The following is a 12,703-nucleotide window of genomic DNA, read 5'->3' on the forward strand; positions in this document are numbered from 1 at the left end:
AATTACATGCATGACTTATATTATATTAATATCGGGCTGCACCGGTCTAAACCTTCAAAACAAAGGGATCAAAATCCATCTTTAATGGCTTTTAAATGTCTAATGGTCAATATTTCAATACTGAGATCTTTATACCTGTAAAAGTCAAGTTTCTCAAGTTAAAGGTCTTATTTATCAAAAACTAATAAACCTTGCATGTGCAGATATTTCTCACCAAGCTCCTTTTCAAGTCACCTTCTGTCAAGGTCCTGTAAAAATGGTATGGTTACAATATTCAATGTTCAAATCCCATGGGATTATCTCAACTATATAATAAAAGATGATCAGGAAATAAACCAAAACGTTAAGAGTGATTGTTTCCAAGTAGTGGAGGCCTCAGTAATTTTTTCATTCTTTTTTTAGTCTTTTCTTTATCTCTCAATTTTTCAACAATGAAGTTTTTTCATCAGAAAAATACGTATCTTTCTTTACATTTTAGCATGCTTTCATAAATTTTATAAAAATCACAAATATATAAAGGAAAGGCCAACTTCAAAGAAAATACCCCCAAATGCTTTGATCTGCTTTTCTACATTTCCAAATTTCTACAGTGAATAGGTTACTTCTATCAAGAGAAAGAAATATACTTTGTTTAAAAATTGCAATATCCACTCACTCTTTTAACCTTAAACCTGAGCTAATCTGCATCTGATTTTCTTAGAACTCCTGAAGCTTTTATCTCTTATATTAGACTGAATAGTAGGTACTTTAGATTTTTACTTCAATCTTGATGTTAATATACGTAATTTAATATTTTTATGAAAACTACCATCAAACAGAACAGCATTTAGTGACTCTATGTATGAGATGGGGGAAAATATCTAGAAGGTATTTTAGTATGCAGGGCCACTGTGCACAGGGGTTTAGTGTCTCTTGCAAATATGGCCATCTAAAGGGATGCCATTCACATCCACGTCCTACAGCAACAAGGAAAGCAGCCTCTTGTGCATGGTCCAGACTAGTTCATACAGTCACACGCACACTCAGGGGGCTCTGGTGCGTGTGTGTACACACATGCGAGCATGCACACGTGAGTGGGTGTGGTTGTGCCCTATCCCAGTCCTGCTAAGCACCCCTTGTAGTTGCTCCCCTCACCTGCCCTCCAGTCTGAGAGGCTTCAGATCCATGACCCTCAGGTACCACAGGGAAGCAGACATGGAGAGTGTGCAGTGCTGTGATGTGTGAGCCCTGGTGTCAGTGTGTGGGCAGGCAGGAGCATGGGCACACAGAGCCAGGTGGGCTGTCTGCCCTGCTGGCTCTAGGAAGGGCAGTTCTTCTAACAAACAGCTGGCAGTTATAACTGATGAACCTAGCAATGATGTACTCATTCAATATTTTTTTCTTTTTGAGGAAAGGTATTTTTTTCCAATTCCTACAAGGCAACAGCCCTTCTGGCTATGTCACGTTAAGTATGGTAGAACTCACTGTTAGTAGTAAAGATGACTTCTCCCTCCTGGGGGGTGGGGTCTGTATCCTGGACCACCTGCAAGGCTCCCACAGTCCGTACAGCAGGGTCCAAAGTGACTGAACTTTCATTCACTGTTGTGTCGCTCGCGCCTGTGATCTGGTTGGTGGGTGGACCTCCCAGAGAGCCCTCGAAGTCAGTGGGCAAGTCATCCATGCAGTCGGCATTGGGCTGATGGAGCAGAAAAGGATCTGTTCTCAGTACATATCATCCACTTAGAGATTAAATGTCTATAGCCTAAACATTTTGTCTCCATGAAAAAATTAAGTTCTTTATTGTTTACTTCTTGAGCCACTTTACTTAAAAACATTCTATATATAGTTTCTATAAGATTAACATAAAAAGATCCTCCAAAATTTCCTTTCCAAAGGTTCATTTTAATTGAAAAGATTCCTTTTTAATCTTTAGATTAAAAATTAAAGTTTTAATTCAAGATAAGCAAAATCTCTACATTTAAATAATCACTTAGGGGGAATATGTGAAATTTATTTACAATGAAGGCACTTCCTTACATATAGTATTATTTACTCCACACCTAGTATGTAGCTGGTAGCCTGATCATTATCCCTTAAAACTCATGTGTTGTTTACAAATATACTAATGATATGAGAGTGGGAGGGAGGATAGAATCTGAGTCATTATGGCTTGTTCATTAAAGATACATACATACCCTCAAACACACACAAAGCACAGGATAAGGCTACATTTAAGAAAAACATAAGCCTAAAGCCAGCTATAGAAAAATATCCCTATGTCCTTAATATGGTATTGATCATACATTAGTCAAATCCTCTAAATTAAATTCTTAAAACCACAAGACTGTGGTGAGACCCCCTTGTTCAACTGCTCTTTGGTTACAGAACTCTTTCCTCTCCAATATCATTGACGGCTTCCCTTGAAGAACATAGCAATGGGAGCTCTCTGCTTTGCAAGGTGCTCTGTGTTGGCCAGCAGTGTTGGACTCTATTATTATCGGGCAAAATCTCACGCTTTGCAAGTTTTACTCTTTTGTCTCAGTTCAGCTGGTTTGAAGTAAAAAAGAATATATATCTATCTCTTCCACAAACAGCTTTTCAAATTACTTTTAGTTGTTCTGTCTCTACACAAACTCAAAATTATTTTTTAAAAGGTGGTGGTGCAGGAATATTGTCTTAAGCTGTTAATTTCTTTTGCTCTGGTCTGAACTTCAGCTTTGTCTTGAAGATGACAATTACATGGTTTTACACTCCCAAAGTAGGCAGAACATGATGGTCAGGATTAGGTGAGGAGAACTGTGGACTGACAATGATTGAATTAACATCACAATGACTGTTGTTTTCCAAGTTCATCAGAACAGAAAACCTACAACTCATGGACTCCTAGGGAACACAAAGCAAGAAATGCAAAGTGCTGGGCTCTTGTCCTAGCATTCTGCTCTTAGCTGTGTAATGCCAGTCTCCTGAGCTCCACGCCTGTGTCCTAACAGTCCGCTGGAGAGCTCTACCATTCCATAAATACATCAAATTCAGCTTATTCATTTCTTTCCTGTATTCTTTCTTCTTTTTGCTCTCTTTAGCTGTATTGGAAGTGAGCCAATTCACTGAAACTTAATCTGTCAAAAGTTGATTCACAGAATGACCAATTCACTGAATTTACTAAATTTACTGATTGACATTAGACACGAGCAAGTGAGTTTATGAACATTCTCTCCCCATTACCAGTTTCTCTATCCACTTACAATCTCTTCTCCAGTTTATTTCAGTCTGCACTCTCTCATTTAAAAAAAAAAAAAACACCATGGGCTGGGCACGGTGGCTCACGCCTGTAATCCCAGCACTTTGGGAGGCCGAGGCGGGCAGATCATGAGGTCAGGAGATGGAGACCATCCTGACCAACATGGTGAAACCCCGTCTCTGCTAAAATATAAAAAATTAGCCAGGTGTGGTGGTGTGCATCTGTAGTCCCAGCTACTTGGGAGGCTGAGGCAGGGGAATTGCTTGAACCTGGTAGGCAGAGGTTGCAGTAAGCCAAGATTGTCCCACTGCACTCCAGCCTGGCGACAGAATGAGACTCTGTCTCAAGAAAACAAAACAAAACAAAACAAAAACCATGGGTATGTTTCTTCTCTTCTCCCAAGGAAGGAATTACATGCTCCCTGGCATGACAGAGGCAGATGGTCTACAGCCTGGCCCCAGCCTACTTTTCTGGCCTCATCTGCAGCCTTTGGAGACACAGAGCACACCATACATTCCCTCCTCTCAACACTCTAGCTTATATTGTCCCTGTGCTCAGGATGACATTTGATCCAATCACCCTCTTTTTCCTATCTCAAGGTCTCAAGATGGCCCCTGGTGAATTCCTAATCACCCTTTAATTCCCAGGTCCAGCGTCCCCTTTTCTAAGGCATGTTCCCTCCCAGGAAGGCATCTTTGATCCTGCAAGCACTTCGTAAGGTACTTCTCCCATGCTGTATGGCTATTGTTAATGTGCTGATCTTACTCTGCTAGTCCCCAAACATTGTAAAGTGAAGCAACCACACTATATTGACTTTGGATTCCAAGCCCCTAGTAGTGCCACTGACAGTGACTAGGTGCTCAGTAAATGTTGACTTGGAAATTTGATCTGAGTCTCAGATTTCTGCCCTGGAAGCTTGGGCATGTTAATATCTGCCCTAAATCAATTAAGGTAGGATTTGAGAAAATACTTGAAAAACCGTAAAGTTCTATTCAAAGGTAAGATATGCTATATACAGGTGTTTATTAAGCAAAACTAACTGTGGGAGAGGTTTTCAGGAGGAAAAGATTTCACAAAGAGGGTACTGTGCAGGTTGTTCTTTTGGCCATAAATATGTAAATGCAATCATATGCAATAATAATGGCATATTTTTGAAAATGTTGATCTAGCTGTTGATATTTTTCTTTGTATATTTTCTTAATTTTGATGCAGTTTTTTTTTTGTTCTTCATTTTGTGGGATAGTAGGAATAGTGCTATATCTTTAACAGAGTGGGTGGAGGGCAAAAGAGCTAATTAGCACAGTGAAACTGTCAGTGGTAGCAAGCACAAATAATTTGGCTTAGATATAATATTTAATAGACCAAGTTTACAGAACCTCACAGATTATATCCACTCTACATGGTTCATCAAGTGGAATAATATTTTGAAAAGAAACCAAATCTACATACCTCTGAGAGAAGTCACAATCATAAAGTTTAAAACAAGATGTCAAATGCTATCTAAAAGTGAAAACTGCACAGGTATTTAAATTCAAGTTAGCATGGGAAACCTCTCAAATAAAGCAACTGCTAAATAAAATCTTGTGAATACACCAGGTATACAGCAGGATTTTGTATTCAATAAAAATCATCAACCTATTCCTATGAGGATAATAGTGATAGGAGGTGGTGGCTGGCATATGAAAGTACCAGGTTATATGGTACCTTAGAAGAGGATTCGCTGAAACTGTATTCTGTCATTCTATCAAGACAGATCTACACCTGACTGGATAGAATGGAGGGTGAAGCACTGTAATGTAGATCAAAATGCTTCTGATAATAAAGGACTCCCCACTATTTGCATTCAGTATTATATTTCCCTTGGCAAAATATAATGGAAAATGATACCTATTGTTATGGGAATTTCATGATCAGTGAACTGTGCTCTCATTCTTTAGCTCATTGTAGAAAAATCACTTAGAAAATAACAACATCCTCAGTTTCTGACTTTCAATTTATTTGTCTTATACCATGGGTAGATACGAGGACACTCTGTTAAAACAACAAAAACAAAAACGAAAACCAAAAATAATATGCCACCTGTATTTGAATAATCTCGTAGATCAGGATTACAACCAAGTTGTTTGCGAGTTGATACTATTCAAAAGAGAATCAGGATGAAATTCATAAATACGATTGTGTAACTGCCAGCCTTCAAGGCTCCGAAGGGCTGTAATTCCATAGACATTTATTGAGCCCTTAGCACATGTAAGGAATGCAGAGATGAAGCATCAACAGACATCAGTTATCAGAGAGTGATAAGCTCTTTTCAATTTTCTTTGAATAAGAAGAAATGGAATACATGGAACATAGGAAAATTATAAGACAATTTGTTTAAGCTGCATAAAAAGGGTTTCAGTTCGATATAGCAAGTATTTTCTAATTGAGAAGGCTGTGAGCTTGCCCAGTGAGATGGAAAGATTTAAGAATGGAGAAGTCATCTTGTTGATATAATTAAGACATAGTGCTACCCAACAGTAGAAGGATGAAGGGGAACAAAATCCAAAATTCCTCCCAGATCCTGACTTTGTCATTCCCTAGGAGAAAAACAGAAAAGGCTTGGGAGGCACAGAAGGTATCCATATGCCTTCCTGCTTTGTGAGAAGTAGCACGAAAGTGACTTATTCTTCATGGAGGATGTTCTGTTTTGTGGGGCAAGCTTGGATGTGTACCATGTTCTTGTTCAGCTGGCCTTTAAAAATCTTTACCAATTCCACTTAAATGTCCTGGTCTGACAGTTTTGAAGAGAGCAGTGGTTCTCCTAGCATGCAGCTGGAGATCTGAGAATGGGCAGACTGCCTCCTCAAGTGGGTCCCTGACCCCCAAGTAGCCTAACTGGGAGGAACCCCCCAGTAGGGGTGGGCTGACACCTCACACGGCCGGGTACTCCTCTGAGACAAAACTTCCAGAGGAATGATCAGGCAGCAGCATTTGCGGTTCACCAATATCCACTGTTTTGCAGCCACCACTGCTGATACCCAGGCAAACAGGGTCTGGAGTGGACCTCCAGTAAACTCCAACAGACCTGCAGCTGAGGGTCCTGACTGTTAGAAGGAAAACTAACAAACAGAAAGGAAACCCACAGCAAAAACCCATCTGCACGTCACCATCATCGAAGACCAAAGGTAGACAAAACCACAAAGATGGGGAAAATACAGAGCAGAAAAACCGAAAACTCTAAAAATCAGAGCGCCTCTCCTCCTCCAAACGAACGCAGTTCCTCACTAGCAACGGAACAAAGCTGGACAGAGAATGACTTTGATGAGTTGAGAGAGGAAGGCTTCAGAAGACCAAACTACTCCGAGCTAAAGGAGGAAGTTCAAACCAATGGCAAAGAAGTTAAAAACTTTGAAAAAAATTAGACAAATGGATAACCAGAATAACCAATGCAGAAAAATCCTTAAAGGACCTGATGGAGATGAAAACCAAGGCACGAGAACTACGTGACGAATGCACAAGCCTCAGTAACTGATGTGATCAACTGGAAGAAAGGGTATCAGTGATGGAAGATCCAATGAATGAAATGAAGCATGAAGAGAAGTTTAGAGAAAAAAGAATAAAAAGAAATGAACAAAGCCTCCAAGAAATATGGGACTATGTGAAAAGACCAAATCTACATCTAATTGGTGTACCTGAAAGTGACGAGGAGAATGGAACAAAGTTGGAAAACACTCTGCAGGATATTATCCAGGAGAACTTCCCCAGTCTAGCAACGCAGGCCAACATTCAAATTCAGGAAATACAGAGAACACCACAAAGATACTCCTTGAGAAGAGCAACTCCAAGACATGTAATTGTCAGATTCACCAAAGTTGAAATGAAGGAAAAAGTGTTAAGGGCAGCCAGAGAGAAAGGTCAGGTTACCCACAAAGGGAAGCCCATCAGACTAACAGCTGATCTCTCAGCAGAAACTCTACAAGCCAGAAGAGAGTGGGGGCCAATATTCAACATTCTTAAAGAAAAGAATTTTCAACCCAGAATTTCATATCCAGCCAAACTAAGCTTCACAAGTGAAGGAGAAATAAAATACAGACAAGCAAATGCTGTATTTTGTCACCACCAGGCCTGCCCTAAAAGAGCTCCTGAAAGAAGCACTAAACATGGAAAGGAACAACTGGTACCAGCCACTGCAAAAACATGGCAAATTTGTAAAGACCATCGAGGCTAGGGAGAAACTACATCAACAAACGAGCAAAATAACAAGCTAACATCATAATGACAGGATCAAATTCACACATAACAATACTAACCTTAAATGTAAATGGGCTAAATGCTCCAATTAAAAGGCACAGACTGGCAAATTGGATAAAGAGTCAAGACCCATCAGTGTGCTGTATTCAGGAAACCCATCTCATGTGCAGAGACACACATAGGCTCAAAATAAAGGGATGGAGGAAGATCTACCAAGCAAATGGAAAACAAAAAAAGGCAGGGGTTGCAATCCTAGTCTCTGATAAAACAGACTTTAAACCAAAAAAGATCAAAAGAGACAAAGAAGGCCATTACATAATGGTAAAGGGATCAATTCAACAAGAACAACTAACTATCCTAAATATCTATGCACCCAATACAGGAGCACCCAGATTCATAAAGCAAGTCCTTAGTGACCTACAAAGAGACTTAGACTCCCACACAATAATAATGGGAGACTTTAATACCCCACTGTCAACATTAGACAGATCAATGAGACAGAAAGTTAACAAGGATATCCAGGAATTGAACTCAGCTCTGCACCAACTGGACCTAATAGACATCTACAGAACTCTCCACCCCAAATCAACAGAATATACATTCTTTTCAGCACCACACCACACCTATTCCAAAATTGACCACATAGTTGGAAGTAAAACACTCTTCAGCAAATGTAAAAGAACAGAAATTATAACAAACTGTCTCTCAGACCACAGTGCAATCAAACTAGAACTCAGGATTAAGAAACTCACTCAAAACAGTTCAACTACATGGAAACTGAACAACCTGCTCCTGAATGACTACTGGGTACATAAGGAAATGAAAGCAGAAATAAAGCTGTTCTTTGAATCCAACGAGAACAAAGACACAACATATCAGAATCTCTGGGACACATTCAAAGCAGTGTGTAGAGGGAAATTTATAGCATTAAATGCCCACAAGAGAAAGCAGGAAAGATCTAAAATTGACACCCTAACATCACAATTAAAAGAACTAGAGAAGCAAGAGCAAACACATTCAAAAGCTAGCCAAAGGCAAGAAATAACTAAGATCAGAACAGAACTGAAGGAGATAGAGACACAAAAAACCCTTCGAAAAATCAATGAATCCAGGAGCTGGTTTTCTGAAAAGATCAACAAAATTGATAGACTTCTAGCAAGACTAATGAAGAAAAGAGAGAAGAATCAAATAGACGCAATAAAAAATGATAAAGGGGATATCACCACCGATCCCACAGAAATACAAACTACCATCTGAGAATACTACAAACACCTCTATGCAAATAAACTAGAAAATCTAGAAGAAATGGATAAATTCCTCGACACATACACTCTCCCAAGACTAAACCAGGAAGAAGTGGAATCTCTGAATAGACCAATAACAGGCTCTGAAATTGAGGCAATAATTAATAGCTTAACAACCAAAAAGAGTCTAGGACCAGATAGATTCACAGCCGAATTCTACCAGAGGTACAAGGAGGAGCTGGTACCATTCCTTCTGAAACTATTCCAATCAATAGAAAAAGAGGGAACCCTCCCTAATTCATTTTATGAGGCCAGCATCATCCTGATACCAAAGCCTGGCAGAGACACAACCAAAAAAGAGAATGTTAGACCAATATCCTTGATGAACATTGATGCAAAAAACCTCAATAAAACACTGGCAAACCGAATCCAGCAACACATCAAAAAGCTTATCCACCATGATCAAGTGGGCTTCATCCTTGGAATGCAAGGCTGGTTGAACATACACAAATCAATAAACGTAATCCAGCATATGAACAGAACCAAAGACAAAAACCACATGATTATCTGTATAGATGCAGAAAAGGCCTTTGACAAAATTCAACAACCCTTCATGCTAAAAACTCTCAATAAATTAGGTATTGATGGGATGTATCGCAAAATAATAAGAGCTATCTGTGACAAACCCACAGCCAATATCATACTGAACGGGCAAAAACTGGAAGCATTCCCTTTGAAAACTGGCACAAGACAGGGATGCCGTCTCTCACCACTCCTATTCAACATAGTGTTGGAAGTTCTGGCCAGGGCAATCAGGTAGGAGAAGGAAATAAAGGGCATTCAATTAGGAAAAGAGGAAGTCAAACTGTCCCTGTTTGCAGATGACATGACTGTATATCTAGAAAACCCCATTGTATCAGCCCAAAATCTCCCTAAGCTGATAAGCAACTTCAGCAAAGTCTCAGGATACAAAATCAATGTGCAAAAATCACAAACATTCTTATACACCAATAACAGACAAACAGAGAGTCAAATCATGAGTGAACTCCCATTCACAATTGCTTCAAAGAGAATAAAATACCTAGGAATCCAACTTACAAGGGATGTGAAGGACCTCTTCAAGGAGAACTACAAACTACTGCTCAATGAAATAAAAGAGGATACAACCAAACGGAAGAACATTCCATGCTCATGGGTTGGAAGAATCAATATCGTGAAAATGGCCATACTGCCCAAGGTAATTTATAGATTCAATGCCATCCCCATCAAGCTACCAATGACTTTCTTCACATTAATGGAAAAAAACTAAAGTTCATAGGGAACCAAAAAAGAGCCCACATCACCAAGTCAATCCTAAGCCAAAAGAACAAAGCTGGAGGCATCATGCTACCTCACTTCAAACTATACTACAAGGCTACAGTAACCAAAACAGCATGGTACTGGTACCGAAACAGAGATATAGACCAATGGAACAGAACAGAGCCCTCAGAAATAATGCTGCATATCTACAACTATCTGATCTTTGACAAACCTGACAAAAAGAAGCAATGGGGAAAGGATTCCCTATTTAATAAATGGTGCTGGGAAAACTGGCTAGCCATATGTAGAAAGCTGAAACTGGATCCCTTCCTTACACCTTATACAAAAATTAATTCAAGATGGATTAAAGACTTACATATTAGACCTAAAACCATAAAAACTCTAGAATAAAACCTAGGCAATAGCATTCAGGACATAGGCATGGGCAAGGACTTCATGTCTAAAACACCAAAAGCAATGGCAACAAAAGCCAAAATTGACAAATGGGATCTAATTAGACTAAAGAGCTTCTGCACAGCAAAAGAAACTACCATCAGAGTGAACAGGCAAGCTACAGAATGGGAGAAAATTTTTGCAATCTACTCATCTGACAAAGGGCTAATATCCAGAATCTACAATGAACTCAAATTTACAAGAAAAAAACAAACAACCCCATCAAAAAGTGGGCAAAGGATATGAAGAGACACTTCTCAAAAGAAGACATTCATGCAGCCAACAGACACATGAAAAAATGCTCATCATCACTGGCTATCAGAGAAATGCAAATCAAAACCACAATGAGATACCATCTCACACCAGTTAGAATGGCCATCATTAAAAAGTCAGGAAACAACAGGTGCTGGAGAGGTTGTGGAGAAATAGGAACACTTTTATACTGTTGGAGGGACTATAAACTAGTTCAACCATTGTGGAAGTCAGCGTGGCAATTCCTCAGGGATCTAGAACTAGAAATACCATTTGACCCAGCCATCCCATTACTGGGTATATATCCAAAGGATCATAAATCATGCTGCTATAAATACACATGCACACGTATGTTTATTGTGGCATTATTCACAAGAGCAAAGACTTGGAACCAACCCAAATGTCCAACAACGATAGACTGGATTAAGAAAATGTGGCACATATACACCATGGAATACTATGCAGCCATAAAAAATGATGAGTTCATGTCCTTTGTAGGGACATGGATGAAGCTGGAAACCATCATTCTCAGCAAACTATCACAAGGACAAAAAACCAAACACCGCATGTTCTCACTCATAGGTGGGAATTGAACAATGAGAACACATGGACACAGGAAGGGGAACATGACACTCCGGAGCCTGTTGTGGGGTGGGGGTAGAGGGGAGGGACAGCATTAGGAGATATACCTAATGCTAAATGACGAGTTAATGGGTGCAGCACACCAACATGGCACATGTATACATATGTAACAAACCTGCACACTGTGCACATGTACCCTAAAACTTAAAGTATAATTTAAAAAAAAATCTTTACCAAATCCAAAAGATGTTTATTTTTCTGACAGTTCATTGTGCTAAGTAAACTCCTATCCAGACTTGGTAGGCATCAAACCATGGCCAGAATGCCCAAATGCTAAAAGTTAAAATGTTATTCATCTTGGAAATAAGAGAAAAGGCCACCCAATAATTCTTCTAAAAATAATTAACAGCGATATTTGCAACTTATTTACAAGTAGCTTCTGCAGACCTTATACCTCCATTGAAAAAATCTGGAGTCAAATACTCTTTAGTACAATATTGAACGATGGATGCTTGTTAGGTTACATTTCCTCACCAGAGAGCAGTGGGATTGGCACTTAATATCTCTAAAAATATCCTGAACAATAGAAACACATCAAAGGATGCAACTGTCTCTGTTTCATTGTGAGAACTGTGAGGATTCTAAAGATTTTGGAGACCACAGACACACATACACACATTTCCCCCTCCCCGGAAAGACTCAGTTACAGACAGAAATGTGAACAGTGCAAAAACTGAGCTCAGCTTTCTAAGTCACCAGTATCTGGTAGAGCTGTTGAGTTTTTACTGATGTTTCATGTTCCCTGTAATTGATTTTCATCATGAATGCATTATGCATTTATAACTGGTCTGAAAATTTAATGCATCATCTTTAAAATCTAGCTCAAAGGTATAGTCACACAAGTTGATTTGCGTTCGGAGTATCAACCATGCAAATCATACAGCAGGCATGGAGGCAGCTGGCACAGGGTAGAAAGTTCAGCCAATGCATGTCCTCATAATGCTTCAGGTGTGCCTTCTCCAGCAGAGCCACTCTGATATTCCTAAGATAATGAGTCCTTTGGCATTAAAGTAAACCTTTGATACGGGATCTGATCCTTCTTCAGTAACATCTTGGGACTATTAACATTCTCTTTATTCTCTGCCATTAGCAGTGAGGAGTGACAATAGGCAGGTGGCAGCAAAGTGGAGGGGCTGAGGGGGAGCTGGTATCTGCATTTCGTTTGTCTGACTTCTACACAGCACCGTATGGTTTCTCACATCTCTCAGTGTAGTCCTTGGATTTGGTGGCCTGCCTTGCTTCCTGCCCTCATTGCTGAGAGGGGAGAACACATAGCAGCTGGTGTCTCACCACCCACCAGTTTGCAGGCTTCACCTGATACAGTTCTGGGAAAGTCTCCCTGGAGCATCAAGCCAGCTGGCTGATT

The 12,703-nt window shown here is 39.7% G+C and overlaps 1 protein-coding gene across 2 annotated transcripts in view; it reads right to left on the reverse strand.

Moving 5' to 3' along the window:
- The window catches only part of RNF150 (ring finger protein 150), a 277,839-nt gene that overhangs the window by 55,229 nt on the left and 209,907 nt on the right, over positions 1–12,703 (reverse strand). For both annotated transcript variants that reach the window (XM_032147607.2, XM_058436774.1), the window contains exon 6: positions 1,465–1,675. In XM_032147607.2, coding sequence (XP_032003498.1) covers positions 1,465–1,675 — 211 coding nt within the window. The remainder of the gene's footprint in view (positions 1–1,464; positions 1,676–12,703) is intronic.

This window comes from Hylobates moloch, unplaced genomic scaffold, assembly GCF_009828535.3.
Source record: "Hylobates moloch isolate HMO894 unplaced genomic scaffold, HMol_V3 SCAFFOLD_3, whole genome shotgun sequence".
NCBI classification, from domain to species: domain Eukaryota; kingdom Metazoa; phylum Chordata; class Mammalia; order Primates; family Hylobatidae; genus Hylobates; species Hylobates moloch.